The following is an 18,170-nucleotide window of genomic DNA, read 5'->3' on the forward strand; positions in this document are numbered from 1 at the left end:
CTTTTGTGTGCATTTAGTAGCTAACATACATAAAACCTTTTTATTTGTGCAAGGTGTGGTTGAACATTTAAAAAATATATATGCAATATTTTTAATATTTCATATTTTAAATCTATTTTAAATGATATTGTTATAAATGTATCTTGTTCCCGGGTTAAGCATTTGGAGATAGAGTAGGTTAAAAATCCAACTAAGGAAATGAAACCCCAGGAATCCTGGCTCTTTGCAACCCCTGCTCATTCCTCGTCGACTCTTAACTACAATCTGAGGCCCAGTAGTACAAGTGTGTCATGTTGAAGACACCAAAGTGGGAGCTGCTGCCTGGGCTTGCAGTTGTAAAACAATATTCCTTGGGGACCAAATCCTGCCGATTTTTCTGCCCCACACTAGGCCAACTTTTCTATAAAAGGAAACCTACTCAGCTGACGTTCTCTCTCTGCCTCTCTCTTCCTCTGTGTGTGCTTCAGGTCATCACAGTGCCACAGGCTTCAGGTGGTTCAGATAGTGAACCCTGTGAGATGCCTCCTTCCTCAGAACCTGGTCCAGAAGAAGAGTCTCCCAGAAAAGGAGAAATTGCTATGTTGGCTGGTGCCATGGGTGAAACAGACGCATCCCCTACCACCCCTGAGCAGCGGGACCTGGAGGAGACGTCTGCTATCGCTAGCAGGATGCAGTCCTTCTCAGAGCCATGGGCCAAAGGCAGTTTTGTGCGGAAGCAGCCCAGCTCTGACAGTGAACTTTCTGCCCCCATGGGTGGTAGCCTGGAGGGCTGGGAGCAAAGCCAGCAGTCGCAAGAGGAGAGGGATGGCACCCACGTAAAGAGGCGCAGTTCACTCTTTTACTCCCCCTCTTCCCCAATGAGCAGCGATGATGAGTCTGAGATTGAAGATGAGGACCTGAAGGTGGAGCTGCAGCGTTTGCGGGAGAAGTAAGGGCACTAAAATGGGGCCTTGTAACATATTCATCAAGGTTCTCATTATAGCAAGGGACCGAAATGTGGAAAGGGTGGAGCAGAGTAAGACTTTCTTTGTGCTCCATTACATTCATTTTTTGATTTTGAAGTTAGATAATATCACAAAGCTTTGGTAAGTCTGGGTCTGCTACTTCCAAATGATTCTGCCACTATTTAGCAAGCCAGATTGGATGGCTATTTGATGAAGGAATTCTCAGGTGATCTGTCATACAACCAATCAATGTAACTGAATCTACATAAATTTTCATATGAAGGAAACTAATTCTGAAGGGGGGAATCGTTATTTCTTCTTCTTTTTAGATTATGTATAATTGCATCATAGTAGTCTTAATCTTAGAAGTGGCCTTCCCTTCTGGGTGAGAGAAGGAGCAGTGCCTCTTCTAAGAAGGAACTTTCAGTCACAGAGTTGTAAGTACTTACCTTACAAATAATTACCTTACAAAATATTTTGCCTGGTTAGCAAAGGGCAGCTTTTTAATCAAGAAAAAAAGTTAATTAATACATCAGTCTAGGTGAATCTATTAAACACTGCAGCCCTTACTATAGATGTGTGATGTATTAAGTAGAAGTAGGGCAGAGCAACCTTATCCTCTAGTACCCTAGGGAGACAGGGAAGCTTTTGTCATATCCAACCCTTGCCCATCACAGAAGGTGGGTGGGGGACACATGGCTCTGAAAAGAGTAGGGTGGAGCAGCAGCAGCTCCACCCCCAGCAGCCATGGCAACGCCACCTGCACTTGAACATTTAATTGTGGCCAATGTGGCGAAGTCACGGAAATGCCCTATGGCCACCAGACAGAGCCAACTGACTCATGCTGACATCGAGGCACCCCTGCTACACCCCTGCCCCACCCCTCGCAACACGCAATCTGCCAAATATACAATGATGTCCCAGCACCTTCTGCTGTGTGAGTGGCCAAGAGCCGCAGGCATCCCTGAGTCCAGTTCCTCTTACACTGCACACTGCTGACAAGTACTGTTTTTCTTCACAACACAAAAGAAAGGAAAGAGAAGCCATATAACACAACATCCGAACTGCTGCCTTGGGAGAATGCCTGCAAAGGGACGAGAATTCAAGGCCACCAAAGGAGAAAAAGAGCATTTTGCCACTTGGGGAAAGGGAAGGAGCAGAATAGGCCCAAGAGGGGCCACAGCCACACATTGACAGTAGCAGCCTGCAGTAACTCGCAGTGTAGGGAACATGGTTGGGAAACGAGAGATGCAAGAGCAAGCCCCAACAAGGGGAATATGACCCCCATGCACTTTTAGTATGCCTGAGCCAGCAATAGTCATCACAGAGGCAAAAGACAGGGAGCTCGTGCACATGAACCCACACTGGAGACGCCACAGAACAGTTCCCTAACTATTTAGCCATAGCAGCAAACAGGAAACAGATACCTTATGGGACATTTGCTTCCCTCAGTTTCAAGACATATGCTGGATTGAGACACGTCAAAGAAGCGATTCAGTTAAACGCGTTGCAAACTCATACAGGGAAATCCGGTAGGGAAAGACAGGACTCCACAGCGCCATCTGGTGTCACAGTGTCAGATTGCATATACAACGCATATAAAATGCTTTTTCTTTACCAGTCTAGCTGAGTCCATAGTCATATATACCAGGAACATATGGGCTGCAGGAGAAACCTCTCGCCTGTGGAGCAGCTTAAGTTACAAATGCTGTGTGTTCCAGGTCTCAATAAAAAGTACAATCCAATGCTACAAATGGGGGGGGGCAGACTTAGGAACTGCTGAGCCAATTGGGAGGAGCCCTGCATGGGCCAAGAAGTCCTTTTGGCCCACCCCTCCCACAGCAACCCATGTGGGTGAGGAGAAGGTAAAGGAGCTCCTAACCCTGAGCCTTGGCACAAAAAAGTCTCTGCCTGTTCCCTGGGCTGAAAGTCTCACAGCTGGTCCATCACTCTTTGCCTGCGTCTAGTGGCTGCTGAGGTGGGTATTGAGTAAGCCAGGGCTTGGCCTTGTCTTAAGGCTTTGTTCTCTTCCTCTTCTGTGTAGACACATTCAGGAGGTAGTGAACCTTCAGGCTCAACAGAACAGGGAGCTGCAGGAGTTGTATGAGCGGCTGCGTTCCATCAAAGATAGCAGGTCAGAATCCTCTGACATCTCCCTGCAACTGTCGTCTCCACGCCGGCCCAAGTCTTTCAAAAGCAAGCTGCGTAGCAGGCCACAGTCTCTGTCGCATGTTGACAATGGCATTGTCGCTCCCGGTAAGAGATGGGAGTGGGAGGTGGTTCAGAATATGGGTGCCGGTGTAGGGAATTGTCAAAGCTGAAGGGTTCCTTAATGTAGAAGAAAAGTCCAAAGTTCACGAATGCATGAAAGAGTCCGGTTCACAAAATAAGTTTTCCTTTCCACTTTGCATTCTTTGCCATGGGAATTCTATATTATTTCCTTGTTGACTCATTACACGTGATGTAGTAGAAGTCTAGAGAGCTTCCCCATTGCCACTTTCCTTTGTTATGTTTTGCCCTGGTGAGCTGAACTTTTCAAAAATCTCTTGACAAGAGTCACTAGTTGGGTGCCCAAATCCCTTGGATACAGATCCATTCATTTGTCATCTCCATTCCCACCCCATAGTTTTGTTACCTCTAATCTTGTGCCTCCCCCCCAACTTTCCTTCGCCTTACAGAATGCTGTTGTGCTACCACTGCTGCCTCTGTGATAGACTATCAGTTGAGCATTCAGGCCCATTTGCTGCACCAGAGCTGTTCACAAGCAGAGACTAGCCAAGGTATTTGCACATTCCATTCTTCTCTTCTGAAATGCCAATGCTTTATATTTAATATCTTCCTGTTGGTAGATGACACCACCACTCCATTGTAGGTCCATCTGTGGATTACAGATGTATATTTTGCAGACTAATAATTTTAATATCTCTGCAACTTCACCATGCAAACAGAATCTGATAGCTAGCATTGTGGTGTGTGTGTGTGTGTGTGTGTGTGTGTGTGAGAGAGAGAGAGAGAGAGAGAGAGAGAGAGAGAGAGAAAGAGAAAGAGAAAGGGTGTGTAAAAACAAGTTTCTAGCTGCCATGACTGAGAGGTGATTCATATTTTATATAGTGCTTTTGGTACACCAGTATTTGCCGTAAACATCTAGAGTTTGGAAAGGGGATACATACTTCAGTACATGTTGTAGAGGCATTGCAGGAGATTGCAAACTTCTGTGGCTTCCAATCTTCTAGTGTTTGGGGGATGCACCTCTTTCCACTTCACTTGTTTCTGCTCATCCTGTCAATGTAGTGTTGATGCTGTGTAAATGGTGAAGCTGAGAATCTGGGAAATAAGAAAGCAGTAACACAGGCTAAACCTTTAAAACACATTTTTCTTCTCAAAAAAATCTCAGCTTGTTTAATGGCTGCTGTCAATTGTCAGGGGTAAACTACAGAGTCAGAATTATTTGAGGGGGCGAAATGTGCTTTAAAGGTTTAATGTATTCAGAAGCCCTGAAACTGGAGCCTGTGGGCAAACCTTCCCACCACTGGGTAGGACTGACCTACCTAGCTCCCTCTTTCACAACCAGCTACCATTTCCTGCTCTAAACGATGGCCAGGCCACCTAACCTAAATCCCCTCGTTTTTCTCTCCCCCTGCTCCTCCTGTCATTGATTTAAAAGCAAATCTAAATTAAACGGCAACCTACATTTGGAGATAAAATAAGCTTATATATGCAAATCTGTTGAAGTGGCAAGGCTTACTCAGAGCGCAAATCTGATTTTCTTTGCTACGGAAATATGTACTTTTTGAAGTTCAGCAGCACGGTCCTGCCTCTCATGATCGCTCTTCCCCTTGCCCAGTGGCATCACATGGGTAGGGCCAGAGGGGCAGTGTCCTCGAGTGCATTGGGGCAGGCATTTTGCTCTTCACCGTCCTGCCAGCCCAGCGCCGCTTTGCGATGCTGCAGGACTGTGGGAGGAAGACGCAACAGACAGGTGCCCTTCCCTGTTCGGGGTGCATGCCTGTTGCATCCTCCTCATGCCAGGGGCGAACGAAGGCGTGTGACACCTGGGGCAGGGCGTCGCTATGTAGGGTGCATGTGCGGCGTCGCTTTGTATGATGCATGCGCTGCACGTAGTGACACCGCACATACGCTGTACATAGTTGTTTGTCAGCGGCGTCGCTCCAGCACCATATGGACGGTACCGGGATCCTCTGCTTGTGGCTGCAGTTGCGAACAGAAGATCCTCTACACGTGTTACGTACAGCGCATGCATGCGACGCTGCACATATGCTGTACATAGCGGTTTGCTGCCCACACCGGAATCCTCTGCTCGCAGCTGCAGCAGAGGCACCTGCGGGGTGCCTTCTTGTCACCCCCTCGACATGGCACCTGGGGCCCACCGCCCCCCTGTTGCGACGCCACTGCTTCACGCAGCACTGCAGCATCGCTAAGCGGCGCAGAGCTGGAAGGCAGAGTGCACCCTTAGGGTATATGTGCGTTGCACCCTCCAAGGGCTGCAGGTGGCAGGGGTGCAGCGCAGCCCCACTTGGTGGCAGGGGGAGGTCACTCCAGCGACACTAGTGGTGTGGACTGGGTGAGGGTTCTCTTCACCCCCCCCCACGCACGCTCCACTCCACTCACACCAGCCACACAATCTACGCTGCTGCCCTCCGTTGTGGGAAGAGACCCAATCAGCACATCCCATTTTTACGGATTGTTTCTGCATTCTGTAATGTGCTTTAAAATATTTCCCACGCCCTTAGACCAGCTCTGCATCGTCAGCAGCACTGCTTCTTGTCAGCAGACGACGGCCAGTAAGAAAGGGATGTTCACAGATGACTTGCACAAACTGGTGGACGACTGGACAAAAGAAAAGGTGGGGAACTCCCTTATCAAGCCAAGTCTCAACCAGATCAAACAGAACAAGCATCGGCTGGACTCCGACAGCTGGAGCAAAGTATATGAGGTGAGGGGGGTGGGATTTCATAAAACAAAGTTCACAAGGGTGAGCTTGTGCAAGCTGAGATACCTTAGCTGTTGTCCTGCTGGGGGTGACCTTGCTCCCCACCCCCACTTAATCATTTTCACAACCCAGGCATTATGGGGAGGCACCTGTTTTTCTGGAGTCCATGTGAACTCAGGATTGTCACCTCTTCAGGGAGGGGAGGAGAGAGGGTTGCTCCTAGGTTTAATCTCCAAGACTTCACTCAGGACTAGTGGAGTGGATCTAAACCAAAGAGTTATAGAAGCTCCCCCCCCCCGCCTTGAATTAATGGGCCTGGGAAGCCGCAGAAGGACGGACAGATGGAGGAATGGAGACACAGGAACCACATCAGTACTAGGATGCAGAACTGGGAGCAGGTGTCTAAAAAGAGTAGCTTCTCCCTATAAAATTGTATAAGTCTTTAATTTAACTTAAGATATTTAACTGGGAGCAGGTGTCTAAAAAGAGTAGCTTCTCCCTATAAAATTGTATAAGTCTTTAATTTAACTTAAGATATTTAACTAAATAATCTTTAAATTTCGTCCATTCTTCCTGGTAATCCTCCTCCTTCTGGTCACGGACTCTTCCAGTCAGGTCAGCTAGCTCCAAAAAATCCATCATCTTCATCTGCCAGTGTGGCAAATTCCCATTTGAGGAATGCCTTCCCCACGGAGGTTTGGCTGGCACCTTCATTATACACCTTTCCTTTTTAACCAGGCCTTTGGCTGATTGGCATGCCCTTTTAAAATGTGGGGGGCGGGGTGGTTATTGGGTTGTTTTTGTTTCTATTATGTATTTTCTGTTTTTATATTGTGATTTTAAGTTGTGACTGCCCTGAGACATGCAGGTATAGGGCAGTATACAAATTTTAATAATACTAATAATCATAATCATAATAATAATAGTTTCTTGTTTCTTTTGTTTTTAAAGACGACAACATCTACAGTGGGCTACACGTCCACATGGATTTCCTCGCTTTCCCAGATCCGAGGGACCGTACCAGCTGCTTTGCCTCAAGGACTTCCCCTGTCCCCCTTTACCGGCACACTATCGCCATATGGAGTACCCCACGTATGCCAGTATAACACCATGACAGGGACAACTTACCCAGTGCAATGGGTGGGCATTTCAGGGACAGCCCAGCAGTCTGTTGTTGTCCCTGCCCAGCCTGTGGGACCATTTCAGCCAGGGATAAGCATGCCAGCCTTTCCAGCATCACCTGTGCAAAACCCAGCTCCCATCCCCCCAAGTCCCAAATGAAGGCGGACGGCTAAAAGGATGATAGATATGGGGACTGTGCCTATAACTCATGATTCCATTCCTCTGCCTTGCATTCTGCGGCCTGGATTTTGGGGTGAATTCCCCAGAGCAGCAATGTGGTGGGAGATTGCCTTTGCATTCTCTTATTTGAATACTTGATATAATATTCTTTGGGGGGATTTTTTTTATATCATACTTGAGAGAGCTTTGGCCTGTGCATCTCATTGTTCCTGAGATGGACAGCATGCCCATGTGCTGCTTATTAATGACCCTTCCCTGTCATTCTGGCCCCAGGTCCCTTGAGTTTTTGAGGCTGATAGCAACCCTTTTTAAATTGTTCACATACTGGCATTTGAGTTAATTTATTGAAGGAGTGGGAGCAGCAGGGAAAGTGACACTTTGGATCCTCTTTTAATTTTACATTGCTGTCTGGTTTCATTGGCAGCTTTCATTGCTGGGGGGGCGGGACGGATTTTATTTGCAGAAAGATTTGCTGTCACTGAATCCTGTCTTAAATTCTCCCCTCTCCTACCCCAAGTGACAGGCCTTTTACAGTTGGAGGACCACTGAAGGAAGAGACACAAATGCCACCTATTACCTGTTACTGAAAGGCTTGTAGTTGTTCTTGAGCAATTTAGTACAGCTGTTTATATAATGGCAGCTCAATCCTCATACGCACATGACATTCAGTGGATCCTTTGGGGCTGTTGGTCTAAACTTAGTACTTGAGTTTGGGGGATGTAGCTTTTTAAAAATTTATTTTGCAGTTAGTTTCTTGTGGTGGAGAGGAAGCTGCAGAAAGGGTGGGAAAAGAGTGGGAAATAGCCAAACGGTATTTAAAAACATCTCCCATCTCACCCCTTTGCCTCTCTTTTATGATCCATACTTCACAGTTTTAAGGACTGAAACAGGTTGGAACAGGTGCACAGAGTTTTGCATTGAGTTGACTGCCTTACAGTGGATTTCAATGGATAGATGCTCCTACTTTTGATTAGTGTTGTCTCTTGCAGCATAAAACACCTAAGTGGTTGCTGTGCTTTGATCACCTACTGCCAAGATTAAGAAGTCCCATCTTTACGGAGAACTTTTGAAAACTGAGTAGGTTGTACATGCATTTATGATGGCAAGAAAGTAGTGCCAGGGTCCGCTGTGACAGGCTTTCTGGTTTTCTGACTTAAAGAGGAAAATGTGCCTGTTCAAAAATAGCAAGAGATCTAAAACTATTTTGAATAGGTTACATGCATGAAAGTCCATTTCCTGCTGGAGTCTTGTACCTCACATAACCCCCTTATTTTATAAACTATATTTCAGCTGCCCTATAAGGCCCATGCTTGCAAGTTCATCTCTGCAGGAGACTAAGTCAGTTACATTGACCTAATTGGGCCAAGGGCAATGCAACATTGCACTATAGTTTAAACTATGGTTTAGCCTACATTAGTACCTTGCTCTTCCCCCATCCCTGACTGTGGAGCCAGGAAATAAGGCGAAGGCTGATTTGTCATGATGTGACATGTGAATCCTCACTTATGTTTTTTTTCTGCCCAGAGAATAGAAGCCAAGGTTTATTCTTGGCTTACCACATGATTTATCTGCAGGAAACAAACCACAAACCGAATTCACACATCACAACAAGCCAGACTCTGGCTTGTTTCCTCCCTTGCATGATATAGTCCTGTGTTTTAAACCATAGTTTATTTTAAACTATTATTTAATGTTACATGCGAACTGGGCCATAGACTATGGAGGTCTTAATTTACTGAGTCTTAAGACTATAAGACTTATAGTCTTAAACTTTTTTCAAGGTAATATTTCATGTAGCAGTTGATTCTTTTGGACCCCAGAATCCTTGAAATATATTCCTGATGCACACCTTGACCTGTTTTCTCCCTCGATATATCTGGACTGATATGTCAGGGAACTGATATTTCAAGCTCTGGTTCACTTTGAGTTAACAAAGTTAAATGTTTGTCTTCGGAGTGCTGTAAGAGATTTGCAATGCTGTTGAACATGGAAGCTGGCTTGCTTTGCTGATGAATATTTAGAGAATGAAGAGGAGGGAGGCTGTATCTCTCTACCTTAAAGTGATTTGGACTTCAACTAGATAAATCCTGTTTAAAATGATGGGATTAAATAAATCAGAGTACTTTGGTTTGGGCCTACCTGTAATCCCACCCCCCTTTTTTTGGAGTAGCTGCAGAGACAAGCTACTTGTTTGAACTCAGCCTCTCAAAGGGACACTTGAAGCTCCAGTGAATTTGGGAGCCTCTGGAAGTTTTGTCCTTCCTTCCCCACCATGAACAAAAGATCCTGTTTCCCATGCATTATGCAGCCTCCTTGTTCTGCCTGCAAAGATTTGCAGTGCCTTGTGATAGATAATCTTTAGTATCTTTTCAGATTTTTACTGGAAAGTCAAAAAAAGTAGTTCTAGTCTTTTGAAGTTTGATGATGTTTAAACAGTGCATTGCTGCATCTCTCATTAGGATCTGCAGCAGCTGAATTATATATACTTCGGGGTGGGGGTGGGGGTTCAGTTTGAAGAACTGAGAGAACAGTGTTATGTATTCTTTCTTTTTTTTTTTGCAAAATAGAAACACAATCCTGTTTGTTTGTTTTTTAAAAAAATGTTCCCCTGCTATCTCTTTTAGAACGGACACTTTGACTACAAATACATGTTTTCTAGTTAGGATAACTTGTAGGAAAGCATGGAATTGTGTGCTGTCTTTGAAAACTGTTGCCAAGTTAGCCGACTTGAAAGCCTTGAAAACACAAATCTGCTAGGAAATGGTAGAGGGCCTTATTCCCCCCAGCAATTGTGTGTGCCTTGGGTACACCAGTGGTACACCAGTGTTTTTTGTGGCAGACGTGCACAGTGCAAATGGCAAGCATGTGTCCTTGAACACTGGTGTTCATGTGTCAGGGTTCCATTGGTCCAATCAAGGTTTCCTGCTTATTGTTGTAAATCTCACGTTGTGTCTTGTGCATTGAGCCATCTGACCATTCCATGCTGCTCGGAGTTCCCAGAGCCATTGCTTCACATTTGACAATAGGGGGCTCCCTTTTGCAAATCCTGACATGGTTTGTTCGTCTGTCTCACTTCTGATAATGGAATGAAAATGGTGGTCATGAAGTAACCTATGTTCACCAGTGCTTACACCACTGTCTGTGGCATTAAAAGCTAGGATGCAATTAAGGATTACGTAGGGTAAGTGGCTGCTGCCCCAAAGAACTGCCACCCCTCTCCTCCTCTTCCCCATAACCTCTGGCAAAGGAACATGTGATGTGACATCATTGTGCTCACATATTCTTCTTGTAGAGTATGTGGGGCTACTGTTTTCAGCGGCTGCCATGTGTACTTTGTAACGTCTGGTTTCCTGCCATATGTGGCCAAAAATTAGAGGATAAGTCCATACCAGGGTGTGATGGAGCCATTGTTGCCCTTAAGTGTGCGTGATTTTTTCCCTGCCTCACAATTCTTTGGTTAAACATGTGTTTGTGGGATTTTGAAACATAACCAAAGCCTGTTTCACCATCGGTGACAGTAGAGGGGATGGCGAATCAGTGCACAGTGGGCAGTGATGCTTCTTCTCACATCACCTTCTAACTTCGGAGGAAATAAAGACAAACTTGACCTGACTCCCATCTCTACAGCTGGGGAGACCTGAGTGAACCACAGTCTAGAAAATGGAGAGAGGCACTGAAATGTACGTTTGACAAAACAGGAAAAATATTTGGTATGTTTTATATGTTGGGTTTTGGATCTCTACATTTAATGCAAAACATTTACTATCCAGTCCCCCCCTTCCTTCTTACATTTTGCTGTTCTTTCAAACCTGAATCCTGACAAGGATCAAACTGTGAATTTGGTTTTGGGTTTTAAAAGGCACTTTTTCTGCTGTGATGCTTTGAGACTAAGCTTGTATGATATTAATGGAATGTATCATTTTAATAACTGGGTGGATTTTTCAGTTGTATTCCAGCTGAGTTGCTTTTCCATGTTACATTTCAAGTTTCATTTTCTTATCTACCTCATTTGTTAGTGCTGTTTCAGTCTAGGCTGTGAACTTAACTACCATTCCTGTATATTTCTTGTCTATTTTAAATTTGAGATGGTGTTTTTACACACATGGCTCTTCACTCCCCCGCCCCATCCCCGCCAGCCCATTTCCCTGTTTGTAATTTGGCACTAGCCACTCAAGCTGTTTACTGTTTTAAGGAGGATATTTAACTTTCACAAGGAAGACTTCAGAGATTTATTCATCACATTGAGTTAAACTTATAGCGACATGTGAATGAAGAGAACAAGTCCATGCATTGTCTACTGTATGTTGCAACTGGTTGTGGCAGCTTAGCAAAGTGTGTGACCCACTGCCTCATTAGTCTTCCATTTGACAATGGGAAAAATTAGTGCAAAAAGCTTGCTTTGTTTAGGAAGGAATTCTTCCTTTGTATATGCATTGAATTATTGCTGACAATTAAACTACTGAGGGCGGTGCCAACATAATGCTCCTGATCTCTTAACCATGGTCAAGGGATCCACAGCAGAATGTGCAATTGCACTCCCTTCTTCAGTCTCTACTTTTTTGGGGTGCAAATTCCTCCCACCCTCCCCTTCTGCTGGCCTGACTCACAGTTATAGTTTGTGTTGGCCCCAGTCTCAACAGTGGTTAATGTTAAAACAAGGGTGTGCTGTTTCCCAGCTAAAGCCAAATTTCTGGTTAAAAGCAAACCCCCGTGTATTAGTCACAGCTAAGCTTTGTACCGACATTGGGTTGGATCCAGAGTTTTTGTTCAGTTGATGGTAAGACTCCCAGTGGGAACAGGGAGGGAAGCAATTTCCAGCTACTGCCTCGCCCACCTGCAGCCCCCCCAATCTGCTGTGGCCTCCCAATCCTCTGGAGCAGCGTTAGGATGGGAGTTGGGGGGCTGCAGGGGGAATCACAGAAAACGGATTGCCTCCCTATTGCACTGACAAAAAGAAGCCTAACCATCAGCTGAGTGACTCTGTTGGATGCAACCTGTTACCTTTAACTGTGATTAAGACCGATGTGGAGGGAACACACGGTCTCATCCCGCAGCTTGATGCCTTAACCAAGTTTAAAGTGTTGGGAGTGTTAGATTGGCATAGGCTCTGAACAAGGTGTGCAGGGTACCTTTGGAAGGCAGGGGCCTTCTGTTGCATTTAGGCAATAAAATGATACATTCCTGGTTATTTTGAATTCTGAAACCCAGCAACACTGTTATTGTAAGTGCTGTCATTTTTGTAGGCTGTACCTCTTTAAAGGTGAATTGTATGGTTTCAAAGTTGCTTCAGTTAATCAACTGAAGTCCAGTTTAGCATCTCTCCTGGAATGTTGTCGTGGTTTTTTGTTGGTTTTTTTTTTTTTGCAAGGGGGGGAAGGGTTGTGTATTTTTTATACTTATACAGTGATTAGATGGTGGAATGGGAAAACTGATTCTGTAAGGAGTCACTATACAGACTTGTGCCATCCCCTGCCTCCTGGTTGTCTTCAAAAACTATTCCTCTTAGTAAATATTTATGGTGTCTATATTCCACCCCACACCTATAATTTATTCACATTTCATTCTATAAGAAGCTATAACTGTGAGCAGTGTAGTACAATAAAATTGGTTCACCAAACCAAATTCTACCCCTTGCATGTGAACAGTTGTTCACGAGGGCCTGGTACAACTGATGGGATGCTATTCAGCCCCTGCTCCCTCTAGAGCCCTGAGAATAAAATGCTGCTAAGGCATTATGCATTTTCTACTTACTACCTTGCAGCTCTCATTGAAGCTAATGGAACTGATCCAGCTTAAACCAGCAATGATTATCGCATATAGTAATTAAGAACAAATCCCCTCCTTTTTTAAAATCACCATTTATCTTATTCTTTTGGGGTGGGGAAGGAGTTGGTTTCCAATGAAAAAAAAAATCTTTATAAGGCCAAGCATGAATTTATAAACTGTCTGCTAAACGGAGGCCTTACTTGTATCCTCCCGCATAAAATGCTTTCTTCACAGGATGTATCTCTTATGTAGAGACAATCTCCATGTAGAAAAATGTGGAATATGGCCATGGGCAACTGCTTTGCTGCAAGTCAGTAGAAAGCATGACTTCGGAAGCCAGTGCCTGTAAGAACCTGTATACTTGCCATATACTTCACATATGATGGTGGACAATGCTTTTCCTACAGTGAGATTACCTGTATGTAGGAAAAAAATATTATGCATGAAGTAGCCCTTAGTGATGGTGCAGAAAGTGCAGAAAGTCCTGTGGAGCACGTTGTGGCCTGTTATGCTTCAACCAACCCCTTGTAGGGCACTTGTTATATACAAAGCTCTTTTTTCTCACTTCCATCTGACAGAAGGAAGAAGATGGTGGCTGCAGAGGAGGGAAAAAGAGGCGTCCCTGTCCTGTCAAGTAGCAAGGAAAACATTTTTTATTGGAATCTGTGGTAAAATATATCCGAGTTGTACCACAGATAGAGGCAAGCACAAATATACATAAATTGTTGGAAGAAAATGCAGAAGAGTAAGGCTTTAATTCTCCCTTCCAGGGCCATAGATTTAATTTGCAAGACTAGGAACAAACTTCTGTTTTTGTATTTTCAAAGCATCCTAGAAGGGTGTTGTTTTGGTTCATTTATGCCTTAGAGAACTCCTAACCATACATTTTGGCAGCCATTTTGGAAGTGCAATTGTCTTTGAGGTTCCTAATGCAGCTTCAAACAAGCAAACAAAAGACCTCTCAGTTAAAACTACTATATTCTATTTAAAAAAGGTCTTTCATTCTGTTTTTTGTTTTTGTTTTTGCTAGAGATTGCTGAGGAGCATGCAGGCCTACCAAAACAGCATGATAAATTCAGGTATATGCTGTGAATAAATGTCTCCTTAGATTTCCATACTTGCTAACAACTTCTGAATTTCAGAAATATTTTTTATGTATGTGAATTATACTTTAATGTAGCATCTTAGGACTTATTTTTTAAAAACCCTTTCTTTACTTTTTTACATTAAGGCTGAGATTTTTATGGCTGCATAGAGGATGCAGGTGACCGGTTCATTGTTAACAGGGATGAGGCATCCCATTCAGTTTTTGAAAAATCATAGCCCAGAACTTTATGGTAGAAAACGAATGTCTTTTATCAGCAGTTGTTTCCATGTGTTTTTTAATTATTTTTGCAAGCTGTGAGTTGACTTCATTTGTACACAACCATTAACAAATATTTTTTTAAACTGTTATAAAAGAAAATAAAGGCTGTGTTGAAAAAAAAACCCCAATTAAATATAGTCTGGATGTTACTGCAATTTCTGCTAAAGAGGGGTGAGGGAAAGCCAAAGGAAATAAATAGTATTGCTGGAAAATACAGTGTAAATATTAGGGCATTGTGGCTTCTTTCTTAGCAATACTTGTTCATCTACTAATTCATTGATACATTGCATTTTAGATACATCGAACCCCGGGAGCGAAAACTTCAAGTGCTATGGAAGTTTGGGATAGGAAGTATGCCCTGAATATGCACTCTTCGTTTGTAACTTTGAAGAGTGCTCTGAAAATTTTTTGTTAGGATGGCAGAAAAATCTGTTAAATGAGTATATAAACTTAAAACACCAGCAGTCCAGAGAGATTCCAGAGGTAGAAAAAGAAAACACCAATATTTGGGGCGGCTGCATTCCCTTACCTCAAAACAATCTATTTAATTTCTGCTGTAATAGTTTGCACCTTCTTATCTAGTGTAGAATCTTAGATAAAGGTGTGTTTAGTTTTTGTTTAAAAAACTGATTTTTAATTAATAAAGGTAAGTTATGGATTATATCCAGTCCTGATCAGTCACAAGAAAACCCCCCTCCCTAATATTCTATTATTCAAATTATTACTTTGTTGTGGCATGAATATCTATGTAATACTATCTATAATTTTCTCTTGGCCTTCATACAAGGCAGCGTAAATCTTGTCCCCCAACCCCATCTATCCTCCATGTGGGGTAAAAAATATTCTAAAATCCACGGTTATGCAGTACCTTTACTAGGAAAGTAGTAAACAAGTTTTTGAGTTCTTCTGCACTGTTCATCAGATTGGACATTAAGCAAAGCATTAGAACAGGGTGGCCAACCCTTTTAGGTCTGTGGGGCACATTTTGATTTTTGAGTGAACATCATGGACATCACATCATTTAGTCACACGCACACACACCCCAATATTACCACAGATACACTGAAAAGAAAGCACACACATGCACTCACTTTCCCAAGGGATCTTGGTAAAATTTTGATCCAGTAGAATTAACTTGAGCCTTGAAAAGCAGAGTCGAAAGAGGAGTTGAAAAAGAGTGCCACTCTTCTAACTTCTTCAGCTCTCAAGGAAGAAAAACCTCCCTTCCAACCCAAGGGGGCAGGGGGCTAAGAGGCTTTGTGGGCACTAGGGGGGCACATGGAGGGTACCATGGCACACTGGCAAACCCTGCATTATGGGGAATGGCCACTTGGTGATCCTGGGTGCAACTTGAAACCTGCGCAATACCTGTTAAGCCTGAAATCTCCATGCTAAGAGTAATTGCACACATTGTCATTTCAATTTCAAGCAAGCTTTTTCCTATTACACCCTCACACATTTAATATCCAGAAGGATGAAGAGTTATGGAAAACCCAACAGCTCACCCACTATTTTGAAGAAATTTTGGTTGGTCCTAATATTGCCCATGGACCATAAAGAAGGCTGATCGCCGAAGAATTGATGCTTTTGAATTATGGTGCTGGAGGAGACTCTTGAGAGTCCCATGGACTGCAAGAAGATCAAACCTCTCCATTCTTAAGGAAATCAGCCCTGAGTGCTCACTGGAAGGACAGATCCTGAAGCTCAGGCTCCAATACTTTGGCCACCTCATGAGAAGAGAAGACTCCCTGGAAAAGACCCTGATGTTGGGAAAGGTTGAGGGCACAAGGAGAAGGGGACGACAGAGGACAAGATGGTTAGACAGCGTTCTCGAAGCTACAAACATGAGTCTGACCAAACTGCGGGAGGGAGTGGAAGACAGGAGTGCCTGGCGTGCTCTAGTCCATGGGGTCACGAAGAGTCGGACACGACTAAACAACAATATATTGTTCACTCTGGGATTGTGGATTTCTTTGTGTTTATTATCAGACACAGCTTCTTTGCTTCTCAGGGAAGGTAGGTGAGGGTGGCTGCCTCAGGCGCAGCTGCACGGCACTGCAGGGCTTGGTTGCAAGCTAGCAGCATTTTGCTGGGTATGGTTGCAATTTCACCCATACCAATTGCCAGCAGTGGAGGACTGCGGAACCAGATCACCGTGCAATTAAGGTTGCGGTTCTTTTTATCGTTCCCTCCCACTCTATAAAATGCACATTGGTAAAAGAGTTATCTAGACAGAGGAGAAATTAGCCTAAATCCACCCTTGCATTAAAAGGGGAAAATACCGTACACATGGCCATGAGTATTTACCTTTAAAGGTAAAGGGACCCCTGACCATTAGGTCCAGTCGCGGATGACTCTGGGGTTGCGGCGCTCATCTCGCTTTATTGGCCGAGGGAGCCAGCGTACAGCTTCCCGGTCATGTGGCCAGCAGGACTAAGCCGCTTCTGGCGAACCAGAGCAGTGCACGTAAATGCCATTTACCTTCCTGCCAGAGTGGTACCTATTTATCTACTTGCACTTTGACATGTTTTTGAACTGCTAGGTGGGCAGGAGCAGGGACCGAGCAACGGGAGCTCACCCTGTCGCAGGGATTCGAACCGCCGACCTTCTGATCGGCAAGCCCTAGGCTCTGTGGTTTAGACCACAGCGCCATCTGCGTCTCTAACATTTTACCTTTAGGAACGGTTTAAAAACAGGCTGTTTCCAGGCTGGAAACAATGCTCCGAACTTGCTTAGAGGGTTGCCCCCCCCCCGCAAAGAGGCCCAAAGTCTGGCAACCCTCATAAGATGCTCTGTCACTGCTGAGCATGCAGCCCCGCCTGGCGAAATGTGCAGGGAAATATGCAGCCTCCCCTGACAGGTGTGTGCCGGCTGTGCTTGGGCAGGTAGGAGTGCATGGCTTGCCCTGGGAGAAGTTATTCCTTCCTTTTCACGGGAGGCTTGTGGCCCAATGGTCTTGTTACCACCGACAACATTGCAGTGGTCTAGGCCTTTAATACCCCCATTTTCAGAAACGCGGCTTATCTCCTACTGCGCTTTCTTCCCGTGTGTGTGTGTTTCTTCATTTGTAGCATTTAGATCCCACTTTTTCTTCCAGAGATGCTGCGTTCCCCCATCCTCAGCTGCTACCCCGCAACTATCCTGTGAGGTAGGCTAGGCTGAGAGGCTGCGACCATCCCCCACCGGCCACATCCAGTGAGCTTCGTGGCCGAGCAGGAGATTTGAACTGTAGTCTCTCCCAGGTCCTAGTTGGGCCGCTCTAACCACTGTGCCACGCTGCCTCCGCACCGCCCCATCCGCCGGGCTCCGGGTGCCTCTGCCAAAGGCGGGCTGGGGTCTCAGGCCTTGTGCGAATCCTGAGGAAGCGGCTCTTCTTGTTTACACGGCAGCAGGAGAAGTCCCAACCCGACCCAAGCGGAGTGAAGATCTAATTCAGGAGCAAGCGGGGAAGAAAGAGTTGCAAGGGGATCTGCTGCCCGAGGCAGTTGTTAAGCTGTGAGTGAACATATCAGACGACACAGCGATTCTTCAAACAGCTCTTGTTTATTCACAGGCCAGAACAGAACTGAACTGAAGGGTTCAGCCAGCCTGCTTATATAGAGCTCCACTACAACGCAACTGTAACAACTTTCTGTAACTATCCAATCACTGAACGTCACTTTCAATCCCTTATTTGCATATGTGGACCTGAGTGAAAACTATCTACAGTGTCCCCCTGCTGGCCCAGGGTGAGAACTTCAGTACATAACAGCAGTTACCTCGCCTTCCCTCATGGCGGGGCCAGTCTGCCTGGCAACCTGTCCCGCCTGATTCTGTCGGCCGCGTCCTTCCCGGCAAACAC

The 18,170-nt window shown here is 44.9% G+C and overlaps 1 protein-coding gene across 19 annotated transcripts in view; it reads left to right on the forward strand.

Moving 5' to 3' along the window:
- Positions 1–14,457, forward strand: part of WNK3 (WNK lysine deficient protein kinase 3) — an 88,109-nt gene extending 73,652 nt beyond the window's left edge. For all 19 annotated transcript variants that reach the window (XM_083592593.1, XM_083592590.1, XM_083592591.1 and 16 more), the window contains 5 exons: positions 468–928; positions 2,989–3,200; positions 3,623–3,724; positions 5,696–5,898; positions 6,847–14,457. In XM_083592593.1, the coding sequence (XP_083448719.1) occupies positions 468–928; positions 2,989–3,200; positions 3,623–3,724; positions 5,696–5,898; positions 6,847–7,176 (1,308 nt within the window). In that variant the 3' untranslated portion in view covers positions 7,177–14,457. The remainder of the gene's footprint in view (positions 1–467; positions 929–2,988; positions 3,201–3,622; positions 3,725–5,695; positions 5,899–6,846) is intronic.
- Positions 14,458–18,170: the final 3,713 nt, after the last annotated feature.

The sequence above is a fragment of the Podarcis filfolensis genome (genome assembly GCF_964270895.1).
Source record: "Podarcis filfolensis genome assembly, chromosome: 17".
In the NCBI taxonomy this organism is placed as follows: domain Eukaryota; kingdom Metazoa; phylum Chordata; class Lepidosauria; order Squamata; family Lacertidae; genus Podarcis; species Podarcis filfolensis.